We start from the raw sequence: 18808 nt of genomic DNA on the forward strand, positions 1-18808 counted from the left end.
CTGTGTGAGTCTGTGGGTATTGTCTGAGTCTATGGGTCTCTGTGTGAGTCTATGGGTCTCTGTGTGAGTCTACGGGTCTCTGTGTGAGTCTGTGGGTCTCTGTGTGAGTCTGTGGGTCTCTGTGTGAGTCTGTGGGTCTCTGCGTGAGTCTGTGGGTCTCTGTGTGAGTCTGTGGGTCTCTGTGTGAGTCTATGGGTCTCTGTGTGAGTCTGTGGGTCTCTGTGTGAGTCTACGGGTCTCTGTGTGAGTCTGTGGGTCTCTGTGTGAGTCTATGTGTCTCTGTGTGAGTCTGTGGGTCTCTGTGTGAGTCTGTGGGTCTCTACGTGAGTCTATGGGTCTCTGTGTGAGTCTGTGGGTCTCTGTGTGAGACTACGGGTCTCTGTGTGAGTCTCTGTGTGAGTCTGTGGGTCTCTGTATGAGTCTACGGGTCTCTGTGTGAGTCTACGGGTCTCTGTGTGAGTCTGTGAGTCTCTATGTGAGTCTGTGGGTCTCTGTGTGAGTCTGTGGGTCTCTGTGTGAGCCTGTTGCTCTCTGTGTGAGTCTATGGGTCTCTGTGTGAGTCTGTGGGTCTCTGTGTGAGTCTGTGGGTCTCTGTGTGAGTCTGTGGGTATTGTGTGAGTCTATGGGTCTCTGTGTGAGTCTATGGGTCTCTGTGTGAGTATACGGGTCTCTGTGTGAGTCTGTGGGTCTCTGTGTGAGTCTGTGGGTCTCTGTGTGAGTCTGTGAGTCTCTGCGTGAGTCTGTGGGTCTCTGTGTTGAGTCTGTGGGTCTCTGTGTTGAGTCTATGGGTCTCTGTGTGAGTCTACGGGTCTCTGTGTGAGTCTGTGGGTCTCTGTGTGAGTCTGTGGGTCTCTGCGTGAGTCTGTGGGTCTCTGTGTTGAGTCTGTGGGTCTCTGTGTTGAGTCTGTGGGTCTCTGTGTGAGTCTGTGGGTCTCTGTGTTGAGTCTGTGGGTCTCTGTGTTGAGTCTGTGGGTCTCTGTGTTGAGTCTGTGGGTCTCTGTGTGAGTCTGTGGGTCTCTGTGTGAGTCTGTGGGTCTCTGTGTTGAGTCTGTGGGTCTCTGTGTGAGTCTGTGGGTCTCTGTGTGAGTCTGTGGGTCTCTGTGTGAGTCTGTGGGTCTCTGTGTGAGTCTGTGGGTCTCTGTATGAGTCCGGGTCTCTGTGTGAGTCTATGTGTCTCTGTGTGAGTCCGGGTCTCTGTGTGAGTCTGTGGGTCTCTGTATGAGTCTACGCGTCTCTGTGTTGAGTCTGGGTCTCTGTATGAGTCTGGGTCTCTGTGGTGAGTCTATTGGCGGTGCGCTGTGTTCGCTCACCCTCCCGCTCACCCTCACCCTCCCGCTCACCCTCCCGCTCACCCCACCTGCGTGCGACGAGGCGGAGGGAGCCGGTGTCCCCTGGGGCCCCGCGGCGTGCGGGGAGGCCACGAGGCCTCCGTGGCTCCTCTTGGGGGGCCGCCCGGGCCGTGAGCTGAGCGGCAACGAGGAGGAGGAGGAGAACGGAAAAAACGAAACGAGTTCAAATCAATTTTTTTCTTTTGACGTCACGCACCTAGGGGGCGGGGCGGGGGGTGGTGGGGGGGGGGGTGGAGTCAGACCTTTGTGACGATGTGTGACGAAGGGGGGAGGGAGTGTTTGAGAAGTGTGACGTCACGTCTAAATGCGCAACTTTAAATTAATATAGACAAACACGTTCTGCTTAATTAAATAGACTTTTTAATAAATGTTTTTTTCTCCTGCAACATCAGAGTGCAGCGCCACATTAAATACGCGCTACTACAATGACAATAGTTTAAAGCGATTTGAAGCACGTTTTATTCTTTTTTGGGGGGGGTGGGGGCAGAGCTTTGTGACGTCATATTTGATGGGGGGGTCTGACTTTTTGTGACGCCACGTGAGGAGGGGTGGAGGGGGGGGGTCAAAAATCGTGTGACGTCATTTATGGACAGTCCCTTTAGACTGTACATCTTAATTTGTTTTGACGACGAGGAGGAGGAGAACGGTGACGACCGTGAACTCGAGTGACGCGACGGGGACCCGGCCCCCAACCCCCTCTGTGACCTTTACCCCCTAGATGCCCCACCCCCTCGTCTCCCACGTGACTATCGTAGCCTGCCGACTCCGGGCTGCCGGACACCGCAGCGCCACTTGTCCACCAGCAGCAGGCGCTGTGCCACACACAGGTGAAGGAAGGCCCCGCCCCCAAGGCCCCGCCCCCAAGGCCCCTCCCCCAAGGCCCCCCCCAAGGCCCCCCCCCAAGGCCCCCCCAAGGCCCCTCCCCCAAGGCCTCCCCCAAGGCCCCCCACCAGGCCCCCCCACAAGGCCCCCCCCCAAGGCCCCCCCCCTGGTGGGGAGCGGTAGTGTCTATGGGTCTCTGTGTGAGTCTATAGGTCTCTGTGTGAGTCTATGGGTCTCTGTGTGAGTCTAAGGGTTACCTGTGTGAGTCTATGGGTCTTTGTGTGAGTCTATGGGTTCTCTGTGTGAGTTTATGGCTCTCTGTGTGAGTCTATGGGATCTCTATGTGAGTCTATAGGTCTCTGTGTGAGTCTATGGGTCTCTGTGTGAGTCTATGGGTCTATGTGTGAGTCTATGGGTCTCTGTGTGAGTGTATGAGTCTCTGTGTGAGTCTATGGGTTCTGTGTGTGAGTCTATGGGTCTCTGTGTGAGTCTATAGGTCTCTGTGTGAGTCTATGGGTCTCTGTGTGAGTCTAAGGGTTACCTGTGTGAGTCTATGGGTCTTTGTGTGAGTCTATGGGTTCTCTGTGTGAGTTTATGGCTCTCTGTGTGAGTCTATGGGATCTCTATGTGAGTCTATAGGTCTCTGTGTGAGTCTATGGGTCTCTGTGTGAGTCTATGGGTCTATGTGTGAGTCTATGGGTCTCTGTGTGAGTGTATGGGTCTCTGTGTGAGTCTATGGGTTCTGTGTGTGAGTCTATGGGTCTCTGTGTGAGTCTATGGGTTATCTGTGTGAGTCTATGGGTTCTCTGTGTGAGTCTATGGCTCTCTGTGTGAGACTATGGGTCTCTGCGTGAGTCTATGGGTCTCTGTGTGAGTGTGTGGGTCTCTGTGTGAGTCTATGGGTCTATGTGTGAGTCTATGGGTCTCTGTGTGAGTGTATGGGTTCTGTGTGTGAGTCTATGGGTCTCTGTGTGAGTCTATGGGTTATCTGTGTGAGTCTATGGGTTTTCTGTGTGAGTCTATGGCTCTCTGTGTGAGACTATGGGTCTCTGCGTGAGTCTATGGGTCTCTGTGTGAGTGTATGGGTCTCTGTGTGAGTCTATGGGTCTAGGTGTGAGTCTCTGGGTCTCTGTGTGAGTCGATGGGTTCTGTGTGTGAGTCTATGGGTCTCTGTGTGAGTCTATGGGTTATCTGTGAGTCTATGGGTTCTCTGTGTGAGCTATGGCTCTCTGTGTGAGACTATGGGTCTCTGCGTGAGTCTATGGGTCTCTGTGTGAGTGTATGGGTCTCTGTGTGAGTCTATGGGTCTCTGCGTGAGTCTATGGGTCTCTGTGTGAGTGTATGGGTCTCTGTGTGAGTCTATGGGTCTATGTGTGAGTCTATGGGTCTCTGTGTGAGTGTATGGGTCTCTGTGTGAGTTTATAGGTTCTGTGTGTGAGTCTATGGGTCTCTGTGTGAGTCTATGGGTTATCTGTGTGAGTCTATGGGTTCTCTGTGTGAGTCTATGGCTCTCTGTGTGAAACTATGGGTCTCTGTGTGAGTGTATGGGTCTCTGTGTGAGTCTATGGCTCTCTGTATGAAACTATGGGTCTCTGTGTGAGTGTATGGGTCTCTGTGTGAGTCTATGGCTCTCTGTGTGAGTTTATGGATCTCTGTGTGAGTGTATGGGTCTCTGTGTGAGTCTATGGGTCTCTGCGTGAGGCTATGCGTCTCTGTGTGAGTGTATGGGTCTCTGTGTGAGTCTATGGGTCTCTGTGTGAGTGTATGGCTCTCTGTGTGAGTCTATGGGTTCTGTGTGTGAGTCTATGGGTTCTGTGTGTGAGTCTATGGGTCTCTATGTGAGTCTATGGTCTCTGTGTGAGCCTATGGTTCATTGTGTGAGTGTATGGGTCTCTGTGTGTGTCTAAGGGTCTCTGTGTGAGTGTATGGCTCTCTGTGTGAGTCTATGGCTCTCTGTGTGAGCCTATGGGTCTCTGTGCGAGTCTATGGGTTCTGTGTGTGAGTCTATGGGTTCTGTGTGTGAGTCTATGGGTTCTGTGTCTGTCTATGGGTTCTGTGTGTGAGTCTATGGGTCTCTGTGTGAGTCTATGGGTCTCTGTGTGAGTCTATGGTTCTTTGTGTGAGTCTAAGGGTCTATGTGTGAGTCTATGGCTCTCTGTGTGACTCTATGGGTTCTCTGTGTGAGTTTATGGGCTCTCTGCGTGAGTCTATGGGTTCTCTGTGTGAGTTTATGGGTTCTCTGTGTGAGTCCATGGGTCTCTGCGTAAGTCTATGGGTCTCTGTGTGAGTGTATGGGTCTCTGTGTGAGTCTATGGGTCTATGTGTGAGTCTATGGGTCTCTGTGTGAGTGTATGGGTCTCTGTGTGAGTCTATGGGTTCTGTGTGTGAGTCTATGGGTCTCTGTGTGAGTCTATGGGTTATCTGTGTGAGTCTATGGGTTCTCTGTGTGAGTCTATGGCTCTCTGTGTGAGTGTATGGGTCTCTGTGTGAGTGTATGGGTCTCTGTGTGAGTCTATGGGTCTCTGTGTGAGTGTATAGCTCTCTGTGTGAGTCTATGGGTCTCTGTGTGAGTCTATGGCTCTCTGTGTGAGCCTATGGGTTTCTGTGCGAGTCTATGGGTTCTGTGTGTGAGTCTATGGGTTCTGTGTGTGAGTCTATGGGTTCTGTGTGTGAGTCTATGGGTCTCTGCGTGAGTCTATGGGTCTCTGTGTGAGTGTATGGGTCTCTGTGTGAGTCTATGGGTCTCTGCGTGAGTCTATGGGTCTCTGTGTGAGTGTATGGGTCTCTGTGTGAGTCTATGGGTCTCTGTGTGAGTGTATGGCTCTCTGTGTGAGTCTAAGGGTCTCTGTGTGAGTCTATGGGTCTCTGTGTGAGTCTACGGGTCTCTGTGTGAGTCTACGGGTCTCTATGTGAGTCTAAGGGTCTCTGTGGGAGCCTATGGGTCTCTGTGCGAGTCTATGGGTTCTCTGTGAGTTTATGGGCTCTCTGCGTGAGTCTATGGGTTCTCTGTGTGAGTTTATGGGTTCTCTGTGTGAGTCTATGGGTCTCTGTGTGAGTCTATAGGTCTCTGTGTGAGTCTAAGGGTCTCTGTGTGAGTCTGTGGCTCTCTGTGTAAGTCTGTGGCTCTCTGTGTGAGTCTATGGGTTCTCTATGTGAGTCTAAGGGTCTCTGCATGAGTCGAATTTCTCATCTCACCCCTCTGCTCACTCAGCTCGCGGTTTTCCCTTGGCATGGGAAATACTTAATTAGCGCTAATCTGCATTCATTAGAATATTCATAACTTAAACTGTCAACGCGCAGGATTAATGGGCCCTCATTTGAGGTTTTCATATTCCATTCATCAATTTCAGAGGCAGCCTCGGGGATGGAGGCTTTTTTGGAACGAGGAGCAGCAAACCTCCTTGTTTGGGAGTGCGGCGAACACGTCGTGAATAGCCTCGCTGCGAGAGACACAGAGAGAGAGACCCAGACCCAGGGCTCGAACCCAGGATCTCCACAATTAATTAATCTCACTGAAAAAGACACAGAGAGCGAGAGAGAGAGAGAGACACCCAGACCCAGGGCTCGAACCCAGGATCTCTGGAATGCTGACTCAGGGTCAATTCCGTTTGCGAAATTAGGAATGGAAATGTTCGTCAACAAGATCTACAGACAAACAACGAGACCCATAGACTCACACAGAGACCCATAGACACGCACAGAGACCCTTATACTCACACAGAGTGCCATAGACTCACACAGAGACCCATAGACTCACACAGAGACTCATAGACACACACAGAGACCCATAGACTCACACAATGAACCATAGGCTCACACAGAGACCATAGACTCACATAGAGACCCATAGACTCACACAGAGACGCATAGACTCACACAGAGACCCATAGACACACACAGAGACCCATAGAACACACAGACACCCACAGACTCACATAGAGACTAATAAACTCACACAGAGACCCACAGACTCACACAGAGACACAGGCTCACATAGAGACCCATAGACTCACACAGAGACCCATAGACTCGCACAGAGACCCATAGACGCACACAGAGACCCATAGACACACATTTACCCATAGGCTCACACAGAGACCCATAGACTCACACACAGCCCCATAGACTCACACAGAGACCCATAGACTCACACAGAGCCCCACAGACTCACACAGAGCTCCATAGACTCACACAGAGACCCATAGACTCACACAGAGACCCACAGACTCACGCAGAGACCCATAGACTCACACAGAGCCCCATAGACTCACACAGAGACCCATAGACTCACACAGAGGCCCATAGACTCACACAGAGACCCATAGACTCACACAGAGACCCATAGACTCACACAGAGACCCATAGACTCACACAGAGACCCATAAACTCACACAGAGACCCATAGACTCACACAGAGCCCCACAGACTCACACAGAGCCCCATAGACTCACACAGAGACCCATAGACTCACACAGAGCCCCACAGACTCACACAGAGCCCCATAGACTCACACAGAGACCCATAGACACACACACATACCCATAGACACACACAGGGACCCATAGACTCACACAGAGACCCACAGACTCACACAGAGACCCATAGACTCACACAGAGACCCATAGACTCACACAGAGACCTATAGACTCCCCCAGAGACCCACAGACTCACACAGAGACCCATAGACTCACACAGAGCCCCATAGACTCATACAGAGCCCCATAGACTCACACAGAGCCCCATAGACTCACACAGAGCCCCACAGACTCACACAGAGCCCCATAGACTCACACAGAGACCCATAGACTCACACAGAGCCCCATAGACTCACACAGAGACCCATAGACTCACACAGAGACCCATAGACTCACACAGAGCCCCATAGACTCACACAGAGCCCCATAGACTCACACAGAGACCCATAGACTCACACAGAGCCCCATAGACTCACACAGAGCCCCATAGACTCACACAGAGACCCATAGACTCCCCCAGAGACCCATAGACTCACACAGAGACCCACAGACTCACACAGAGCCCCATAGACTCACACAGTGCCCCACAGACTCACACAGAGACCCAAAGACACACGCAGAGACACATAGACTCACACAGACACCCACAGACTCACACAGAGCCCTATAGACTCACACAGAGCCCCATAGACTCACACAGAGACCCACAGACTCACACAGAGCCCCACAGACTCACACAGAGCCCCATAGACTCACACAGAGACCCATAGACTCACACAGAGACCCATAGACTCACACAGAGACCCATAGACTCACACAGAGACCCATAGACTCACACAGAGCCCCATAGACTCACACAGAGCCCCATAGACTCACACAGAGACCCATAGACTCACACAGAGCCCCATAGACTCACACAGAGCCCCATAGACTCACACAGAGACCCATAGACTCCCCCAGAGACCCATAGACTCACACAGAGACCCACAGACTCACACAGAGCCCCATAGACTCACACAGTGCCCCACAGACTCACACAGAGACCCAAAGACACACGCAGAGACACATAGACTCACACAGACACCCACAGACTCACACAGAGCCCTATAGACTCACACAGAGCCCCATAGACTCACACAGAGACCCACAGACTCACACAGAGCCCCACAGACTCACACAGAGCCCCATAGACTCACACAGAGACCCATAGACTCACACAGAGACCCATAGACTCACACAGAGACCCACAGACTCACGCAGAGCCCCATAGACTCACACAGAGCCCCATAGACTCACACAGAGACCCATAGACTCACACAGAGCCCCATAGACTCACGCAGAGACCCATAGACTCACACAGAGACACATAGGCTCACATAGAGACCCATAGACACACATAGAGACCCATAGACTCGCACAGAGACCCATAGACGCACACAGAGACCCATAGACAGACAGAGACCCATGGACTCGCACAGAGACCCATAGACGCACACAGAGACCCATAGACTCACACAGAGACCCACAGACTCACACAGAGCCCCATAGACTCATACAGAGCCCCATAGACTCACACAGAGGCCCATAGACTCACACAGAGACCTATAGGCTCACACAGAGACCCATAGACTCACACAGAGACCCATAGACTCACACAGAGACCCATAGACTCACACAGAGACCCATAGACACACACAGAGACCCATAGACTCACATAGAGACCCATAGACTCACATAGAGCCCCATAGACTCACACAGAGACCCATAGACTCACACAGAGCCCCATAGACTCACACAGAGCCCCATAGACTCACACAGAGACCCATAGACTCACACAGAGCCCCATAGACTCACACAGAGACCCATAGACTCACACAGAGACACATAGGCTCACATAGAGACCCATAGACACACATAGAGACCCATAGACTCGCACAGAGACCCATAGATGCACACAGAGACCCATAGACAGACAGAGACCCATGGACTCGCACAGAGACCCATAGACGCACACAGAGACCCATAGACTCACACAGAGACCCACAGACTCACACAGAGCCCCATAGACTCATACAGAGCCCCATAGACTCACACAGAGGCCCATAGACTCACACAGAGACCTATAGGCTCACACAGAGACCCATAGACTCACACAGAGACCCATAGACTCACACAGAGACCCATAGACACACACAGAGACCCATAGACTCACATAGAGACCCATAGACTCACACAGAGACCCATAGACACACACAGAGACCCATAGACTCACATAGAGACCCATAGACTCACACAGAGCCCCATATGCTCACACAGAGACCCATAGACGCGTGGAGTCGAGGCGTGTGTCCCTCAGGCGAGTCTGTTCCCACGGCGTGACACGCGAGTCGGAATTTGGGGGTTGTTGGTGGGGAGTGGAGCGGCTGGTGATGTGGTCTGGCACATTTCATTTCCGTTGAAACATGATTCCATAGACTCTTTGGTTCTTTCGGTAAAGTCACGTAGGTAGAAAAATTTACCTCGTGTTGTTGTAACAGCTCTCTCTCGCTGATCCAGCAGTGCCACTGCTAGATGATTTTTTTCCGCCCGAGGACGACCCCTTGTGTTGCGACCGAAACGTCGTGATATCATTTTATTTGTAGTTTTATTTTAGTTTTCGACCCGTGGCACCTGCTGGGTCTGCCCCGTGACCTCCTGCCAGCGGGCGTTCGACACTTCACGTGGCCTCAAGGTGCACATGGCCTGGCACAAGCGTCGTGGTGACGTCAGCGCAACTTAGTGGCGGTTGTTGTTGTGTGTGAGAGTGTGTGGGAGTGTGTGTGTGTGGGAGTGTATGTGTAGTTCGTGAAGTCTTTGATGGCTCTACCGGAGGAATTTCCATCTGGTACAGATACAATGGGAGGCTGATCGATGCCCGGGTGCAGTCAAGGGATGTCTCCCTATTGCTCAACCACGTTATGTATGCCGATGATCTGGTGATTTCCGCTCACTCAGAGGAGGAGTTGGGTCACACACACACACTGGCTCACGCACACACTGGCTCACACACACACTGGGTCACACACACGCTGGATCACACACACACACACAGGGTCACACACACACAAGGTCACACACACACTGGGTCACACACACACTGGGTCACACGCAGACAGGGACACACACACACAGGGCCACACCCACACTGGGTCACACGCAGACAGGGACACACACACACTGGGTCACACACACACTGGGTCACACACACACACTGGGTCACACACACACACTGGGTCACACACACACGGGGTCACACACACACTGGGTCACACACACACACTGGGTCACACACACACGGGGTCACACACACACGGGGTCACACACACACTGGGTCACACACACACACTGGGTCACACACACAGGGTCAAACACACACACAGGGTCACACACACACTGGGTCACACACACACACTGGGTCACACACACACACACTGGGTCACACACGCACTGGGTCACACACACACAGGGTCACACATACACTGGGTCACACACACACATTGGGTCACACACACACATTGGGTCACACACACACATTGGGTCACACACACACTGGGTCACACACACACAAGGTCACACACACACAAGGTCACACAAAGACAAAGATCCCCCATATAGCCTGTAACAGACTGCAGGGGCAAGTGCTGTTAGCGAGCACCTATGAAGGCCGGAACGGTACACGAGGGGGTGGGTGACCAACACCACGCCCGACCGCCTTTATCTCCCTAGTGGCGATGTTTACACACCGCACCAGGTACTCATTTGAGGCTGAGTCGACCTAGGGGAGGTCCGGGACCGGTTCAGATAATCGTCACTGGTGTTGGCCGTGAGCGGGAATCGAACCCGGGTCGCCAGGTTCATAGCGCAGCGTAGCGCTAACCACTACACTACCGCTCCCCACTTGCTTCCGCAACCACCACCACCACACCACCACACAAACCACGTGATTTGTACCCACACCACAGTAACCACAGCAAGCAGTGGATCAATGAATTGCAGGAAATGATGACGGAGTTTGATAAAAAAAAATCTGCCGCGTGTAATCGTGCTAAATATAAAGATGAACAAAGCGAGCGACAAAAAGAAACGGCGTTCAACAAGGGAAACGTTGTTTTGTTGTTGCTGAAACATTTTTTGCTTTGTTTTTAAATAAATATATTGTTGGAGAGAGACACGTGGAGTAGAGAACACACGTGTGCTAGGACATGTGTGTGTGTGTAAGTATGTGTGTTTGTGTGAGTATGCGCCTCAAATGAGTACGCTGGTGCGTTGTGTAAACATCGCCACTGGGGAGACAAAGGCGGCCGGGCGTGGTGTTGGCCACCGACCCCCTCGTGTACCGTGCCGGCCTTTATAGGTGCTGCTCGCTAACAGCACTTGCCCCTACAGTATGTTAAGGCTATACGGGGGGTCTTTGTCTTTGTGTGTCCTCCTGGCCAAACCCCATTTGGCGGAGCCAGGAGACTGAATCTCTACCCTCGGGGTTCTTCCAAAAACAGCAAAAAGCCACTACGCGTGGCCACGTGGAATTTTCGAATGCTCGCCGCGGAGGAGAGGCTGCCACTCCTCTGTCGGGAGTTGGACCGGTACCGCCTTGATCTCTGTGGCTTTCAGGAGGTCCGGTGGACCGGTTCTGGCTCCTGCCACCATGAGGGGTGGACAGTCCTCTACTCGGGGCAGGAGCATGCCGAACAACAGGGAGTGGTTCTTCTTCTGAACAAAATAATGAAGGGGGCGTGGGAGTGTGGCGGTGAGGTGTTGGAAGCTGTAAGCCCTAGGCTACTTTGGGCTCGCTTTCCCATCAACCAGAGGTGAGGAATGGTGGTCGTGGTTATTTATGCCCCCACCGAAGATGAACATCATTGGAGGGATCCAGGCAAGGCCGATGAGTCAGATGCCTTCTATGACCTCCTGTCACAGGTGCTAGCTACAGTAGCCCCTCTGGATAGTCATCCTGTTGGGAGACTTTAATGCCCGAGTTGGAAGGCATGGGCCAGATCATCTCAATAACAACGGTAGGAGGTTGCTAGATTTTTGTGCAGCCCATGGGCTTGTAATTACCAACACGCTGTTCCGGCATCGGCGCATCCACACAAAATCATGGATGCCTGCCGGGTCCAAGCAAGGACATCTGCTGGACTATATAGTGACGGACCAGCGGATGCGAGCCCATGTCCTTGACACAGGACCTACCGTGGTGTTGATCTGCCCACTGACTATCGACTGGACGGGTTCCGCAGGATTGGAAGGATGCCCTGGTGGTCCCCCTCTTTAAGAAGGGGGACCGCACAGACTGTAACAACTACAGGGGCATCTCACTCCTCAGTGTGCCGGGAAAGGTCCTGGCAAGAATTATTCAACATCGCCTTGCTAGGCATGCTGAGGAGAGGCTTGCGGAGCCCCAATGTGGTTTTAGGAAAGGGTGGTCCTGCACAGATGCCATATTTTCTGTCCGTCTGCTACAGCAGAGGTGTAGGGAATTCCAACAAGACCTACATCTCTGCTTTATTGACCAGGCCTATGATACCATCAGTAGGCCTGGGCTCTGGGTTGTTCTTTGTGCTTTCGAAGTCCTTGACTCTCTGCTCACAATCATTGAGGACCTTCATGATTGCCCCAACAATCTGTTAAGGCTATACGGGGGACCTTAGACTTTGTCTAAGGGTGTATATCTGTGTGGACTTGTCGAAGACCGGTACAAGCGGTATTAAGGCCGACCTCTGTGGAGGAGGCTCGTGAAGGACGCTGCTGCTGCTACTGGGCAGCTCGAGGCAGTCGCCCTCCAGCAACAGCGGAGGGCGGAGGAGCGACGCTCACAACAACGAGCGGAGCGCCGGGCGGCTAAAGCGCAGCGAGAGTCGGCTGCACGGAGCGCTGAGTGTCGCCTCGGCCAGACATTTCAGTCCTGGGCCTGTCCCGTGACCTTCTGCCAGCAGCGAGCCTTCGACACTTCGCTTTATAGAGACGGTGGTCACCGCGCTTTCAGACGCGCTCCTAAGGCCGTCTGGAACGCCCTCTTCCTTCCGACATTAGGAAGTTCACTGTATACCTGTCAACCCCTTATCAGTGCCCTACCTGATTACAGACCAACTCAGACCTTATTGGTCAACCCCCGTGCCCCTTATAAATCTCAACGTTCATCCCTACAAGGTGCCATCGCTAGGGAGAAACACAAACACATAGGCACAAAGTTGTAGTTGTGTTGCCCGCATTGAAACGGCTGTACGCCGCATGGGCTTGAGAACATCAATTTCCCTGCACACGAACACGGGGTTAGAACCGTGATGGGTTGAAGTCTCTTTTAAATCATCGCGATTGACAAACTCGTTTCTGCTTAGACTTGATTCGAAGCTTTCGTGACTGCAGGAATTACTCTTTGTTTTTTTCGGTAAAGTCACGTATAAATAAGAAATAATAAAATAACATAATAGCGTACGAAGTCGCCTTCACTCTGTGCTGGTTCGCTCTGCTTGGATGTCTGTGTGTGTGTGTGCGGTCTGTATTTTAAAATGTCATACTTAACTTGCAATTTAGCAATCTTTGAAATAGCGTAATCAACCAGGCTATGCGTTAATTGTGTTTTGACCGAACGTCCGTGTTGCTTTATATGGTTTCCAAATTTTGCTAAACCCTGTTTGTTTGGTATGATTCTCTCTCTGTTGTACCCTGTTGTATCTGTGTTAGTTCCCCCGTACTTGGGTGTCTGTATATACATCTGGGGTTATGTGTTTCCTCTCTCTCGTAAATGTAGCTCTTCTGTACCTGATGATGGCTGCTTGTGTTGCAACCGAAACGTCGTACGCTATTATGTTATTTTATTATTTCTTATTTATACGTGACTTTACCGAAAAAAAACAAAGAGTCATTTCTGCTTCTTGTTGAGTTTAGTTTCGCCGTCCCCCCCCCCCACCGCACTTACGATGAGCAGGGGTGGCTACGTACGGTGCCAACGAAGTTCAACGTGCACACACACAACGCCAACACCACGCCCGGCCGCCTTTGCCTCCCCAGTGCTGATGTTGATTACACATCGCACCAGGTACGCATTTGAGGCTGAGTCGACCTAAATGTTTTTAACCGGCGAAGATGGGGGGTCCACGTTTCGCAAGCGTAAAGAAGGGAGGGAATGACCGTGGCCGAGAAGACCTGAAGCTTAGTGCGGAGCGACAGACCAGGTAGCTTCCACACAGCGTTATGCAACCGATGAAAAGATATTGCCGCTCGACTGATTCGGAGTGAGACCTCTGCTGTTAAACTGGAGCCGGTCATAAGCACACTGCCCAGGTATGGGAAACTCTCCACTCTCTCCACAACTGCCCCATCACCGATTGGGAGTTGTGGGGGTGGAGTGTCCAATGGTATCAAATACCCAGGCAGGTGCTTAGTTTTGGTGGGGCTGATGGTAAGGCCCCATCTCTTAGTGGCACGTTCCAGTCTCAGCAGCAGCGTCTCCAACTCCTCCTCTGAAAGAGCAGCTATTAGCAAATCATTGGCATACATAACGTGGTTGAGCAATAGGGAGCCATCCCTTAACCACACCCGGGCATCGATCAGCCTCCCATTATATCTGTACCATATGGAGATTCCCCCGGGACAGCTATTGAAGGCTTCACGAAATACGTGGTCACAATATATGTTAAATCATGTGGGAGCCAGATGACACCCCTGTCGCATCCCAAGGTGTACAGTGAATGGCTCTGACTCCCGACCACGTAGTTTTACCCAGGCCTGCTCACCATCATGAAGGTCCTTAATGATCGTGAGCAGAGGGTCAGGTATTCCAAAAGCACGAAGAACAACCCAGACCCCAGGCCTACTGATGGTATCATAGGCCTTGACCAGGTCAATAAAGCAGAGATGTAGGTCTTGCTGGAATTCCCCACACCTCTGCTGTAGCAGACGGACAGAAAATATGACATCTGTGCAGGACCGCTCTTTCGTGAAACCGCATTGGGGCTCCACAAGCCTCTCCTCAGCGTGCCTGGCAAGGTGATGTTGAATAATCCTTGCCAGGACCTTTCCCGGCGCACTGAGGAGTGAGATGCCCCTGTAGTTGTTACAGTCTGTGCGGTCCCCCTTCTTAAAGAGGGGGACCACCAGGGCATCCTTCCAATCCTGCAGAACCCGTCCAGTGGTCCAGACCGTTGTTATGATGTCATATTAGGCAGTCTGTGCACAAACCTCACCCTCCCTCAGCATTTCGCTTGGGAGATCATCTCTGCCCGCTGCCTGTCCTGGTCTTAGACGCCGGATCGCCTTCAGTACTTCCTCAACAGATGTCACTTCAGCCAGCCACTCACAGGGGGTGACTTCTTCCTATATTTGAGGCACCGCAGCCTCAGCAGGGTCATCCTCACTTCGTGCCACGATGTTTTCCTGGCTGAGGGATTTTCCCTCCCCCAGGACCTCACAGAAATGCTCAGCAAATCTGAAAACCTGTTCCTGGGGGTTGGAGATTGGATAACCGTTTTTTCCCCAAATGATGGAAATAAGTGTGGCACTGCAGGTTATTTTTTTGATGAAGTTAAGTAGAGATTTGTGATCGCGGGCCACTGAGGCAGACTCTATCTCCTCAGCAACCCGCGACCACCACCCATCCTTGCAGCGCCTCACGGCTCTCCGAACCTCCGAGCGAAGGCTGCGGTAAGCCTCCTATTCTCTGACGTGGGAATCTGTAGCCGATGACAGTGGGCCTGTCGCTTTTTCTCAACCATCGTGAACACCTCCTCTGTCAGCCAGGGTCTCTGCGGAGGTCTGGACCACGTACCCAAAGCAGCCAATGCAGCTGCATTAGTGACAGTCCTAAACCTCGCCCATTTACCCTCGACATCAGGAGGAGTGGGGGACGATACCAACCCCAGCCGCAGGCGATGATGAAATCTCGCTTGCAACTTTCATCAGATAACTGAGACCAGGCCACTTTAGGTTGGAATGGGGTCCTGGGTCTACACCCACCACTGGAGCGGACGAATGGCAGGCGCATCTTACAGATGACAAGTCGATGGTCAGAGGGCAGATCAGCTCCACGGTAGGTGCTGGTGTCAAGGACATGGGCTCGCATCTGCTGGTCCATCACTATGTAGTCCGGCAGATGTTCTTGCTTGGACCCGGCATGCATCCATGCTGTTGTGTGGATGCGCCGATGCCGGAACAGCGTGTTGGTAATTACAAGCCCATGGGCTGCACAAAAATCTAGCAGCCTCCTACCGTTGTTACTGAGCTGATCTGGCCCATGCCCTCCAATCACTCCAGACCAGGTGCCAGCATCATGGCCAACTCGGGCATTGAAGTCACCCAACAAGATTACTCTATCCCGAAGGGCCACTTTAGCCAGCACCTGTGACAGGAGGTCATAGAAGGCATCTGACTCATCGGCTTTGCCTGCATCCCTCCACGGATATTCGTCTTCGGTGGGGGCATAAGTAACCACGACCACCACCCCTCGCCTCTGGTTGATGGGAAGGCGAGCCCAAAGTACCTTGGGGCTTACAGCTTCCCACACCTCACCGTCACGCAGCCACGCCCCCTTCATTGTTTTGTTCAAAAGAAGAGCCACACCCTGTTGTTTGAGAGTCTGCTGCCCCGAGTAGAGGACTATCCACCCCTCATGGTGGCAGGAGCCAGAACCGGTCCACCGGACCTCCTGAATGCCACAGAGATCCAGGCGGTACTGGTCCAGCTCCCGACAGAGGAGTGGCAGCCTCTCCTCCGCAGTGAGCGTTCGTACATTCCACGTGGCCACATAAAGTGGCTTTTCGTTGTTTCTGGAGGACCCCCGAGGGTAGATATTCAATCTCCTGGCTCCGCCAATTGGGGTTTGGCCAGGAGACGTCATAGACGCCTGTTCCCCCGGGGCCTCCGGCACAAGCTTATTAGTTAGATATTTTAGACGTGGTTTAGTGGTAAATTTTTGAAGGTGGAGGGGTTACCAGCCCCACGCACCCATCCAGAGCCCCCGTTTAGCCACTGTGGTGATCACTGACGCCATGAGGAGTGAAATGCCCCTGTAGTTGTTACCGTCTGTGGCACTCCCACACACTCACTCACACACACTCACTCACACACACTCACTCACACACTCACTCACACACACTCACTCACACACACTCACTTTCAAGTCAATGCGACAAGAGAGAGCTGTGAGAGACATAGAGACTGAGAGACAGAGAGAGAGACAGAGAGACAGAGACATAGAGACAGAGACAGAGAGACAGAGACAGAAAGACAGAGACATAGAGACTGAGAGACAGAGACAGAGAGACAGAGAGACAGAGAGACAGAGACATAGAGACAGAGACATAGAGACAGAGACATAGAGACAGAGACAGAGAGACAGAGACAGAGAGACAGAGACTGAGAGACTGAGACAGAGAGACAGAGAGACAGAGACACAGAGACACAGAGAGACAGAAAGACAGAGACTGAGAGACTGAGACAGAGAGACAGAGAGATAGAGACAGAGAGACACAGAGACACAGAGACACAGAGAGACAGAGAGACAAAAAGACAGAGAGACAGAGAGACAGAGACACAGAGACAGAGACACAGAGACATAGATACAGAGAGACAGAGAGACAGAGACAGAGAGACAAAGAGACAGAGACAGAGAGACAGAGAGACAGAGACACAGAGACAGAGACACAGAGACATAGATACAGAGAGACAGAGAGACAGAGACAGAGAGACAGAGAGACAGAGAGACAGAGACACAGAGAGACTAAGAGACAGAGAGACAGAGACAGAGAGACATACAGACATAGAGACAGAGAGACAGAGACAGAGAGACAGAGACAGAGAGACAGAGACACAGAGAGACAGAGAGACAGAGAGACAGAGAGACAGAGAGACAGAGACAGAGACATAGAGACTGAGAGACAGAGACAGAGAGACATAGAGACTGAGAGACAGAGACATAGATACAGAGAGACAGAGAGACAGAGACAGAGACATAGATACAGAGAGACAGAGAGACAGAGACAGAGAGACAGAGAGACAGAGAGACAGACACACAGAGAGACTAAGAGACAGAGAGACAGAGACAGAGAGACATACAGACATAGAGACAGAGAGACAGAGACAGAGAGACAGAGACAGAGAGACAGAGACACAGAGAGACAGAGACACAGAGAGACAGAGAGACAGAGACAGAGACATAGAGACTGAGAGACAGAGACAGAGACAGAGAGACATAGAGACTGAGAGACAGAGACAGAGAGACAGAGACATAGAGACAGAGACACAGAGACATAGAGACTGAGAGACAGAGAGACAGAGAGACATAGAGACAGAGACATAGAGACAGAGAGACTGAGAGACAGAGAGACAGAGAGACATAGAGACAGAGACATAGAGACAGAGAGACAGAGACACAGAGACAGAGACACAGAGACAGAGACACAGAGACATAGATACAGAGAGACAGAGAGACAGAGACAGAGAGACAGAGAGACAGAGAGACTAAGAGACAGAGAGACAGAGACAGAGAGACATACAGACATAGAGACAGAGAGACAGAGACAGAGAGACAGAGACAGAGACACAGAGAGACAGAGAGACAGAGACACAGAGAGACAGAGAGACAGAGACAGAGACAAAGAGACAGAGAGACAGAGAGACAGAGACACAGAGACAGAGACACAGAGACATAGATACAGAGAGACAGAGAGACAGAGACAGAGACATAGATACAGAGAGACAGAGAGACAGAGACAGAGAGACAGAGAGACAGAGAGACAGAGAGACTAAGAGACAGAGAGACAGAGACAGAGAGACATACAGACATAGAGACAGAGAGACAGAGACAGAGAGACAGAGACAGAGAGACAGAGACACAGAGAGACAGAGAGACAGAGACACAGAGAGACAGAGAGACAGAGAGACAGAGACAGAGACATAGAGACTGAGAGACAGAGACAGAGACAGAGAGACATAGAGACTGAGAGACAGAGACAGAGAGACAGAGACATAGAGACAGAGACACAGAGACATAGAGACTGAGAGACAGAGAGACAGAGAGACATAGAGACAGAGACATAGAGACAGAGAGACAGAGACACAGAGACACAGAGAGACAGAGACACAGAGAGACAGAGACAGAGAGACAGAGACACAGAGAGACAGAGAGAC

General features: G+C 51.8%; 1 protein-coding gene across 1 annotated transcript in view; it reads right to left on the bottom strand.

The window, feature by feature from the left end:
- The window catches only part of LOC116955747 (uncharacterized), a 92503-nt gene that overhangs the window by 63979 nt on the left and 9716 nt on the right, over nt 1–18808 (bottom strand). The window contains exon 3 of the mRNA XM_032977027.2: nt 1358–1464. Within this exon, the coding sequence (XP_032832918.2) occupies nt 1358–1464 (107 nt within the window). The remainder of the gene's footprint in view (nt 1–1357; nt 1465–18808) is intronic.

Source organism: Petromyzon marinus, chromosome 61, assembly GCF_048934315.1.
Source record: "Petromyzon marinus isolate PM22_M1 ecotype Great Lakes invasive population chromosome 61, UKy_Petmar_22M1.pri1.0, whole genome shotgun sequence".
Lineage (NCBI taxonomy): Eukaryota > Metazoa > Chordata > Hyperoartia > Petromyzontiformes > Petromyzontidae > Petromyzon > Petromyzon marinus.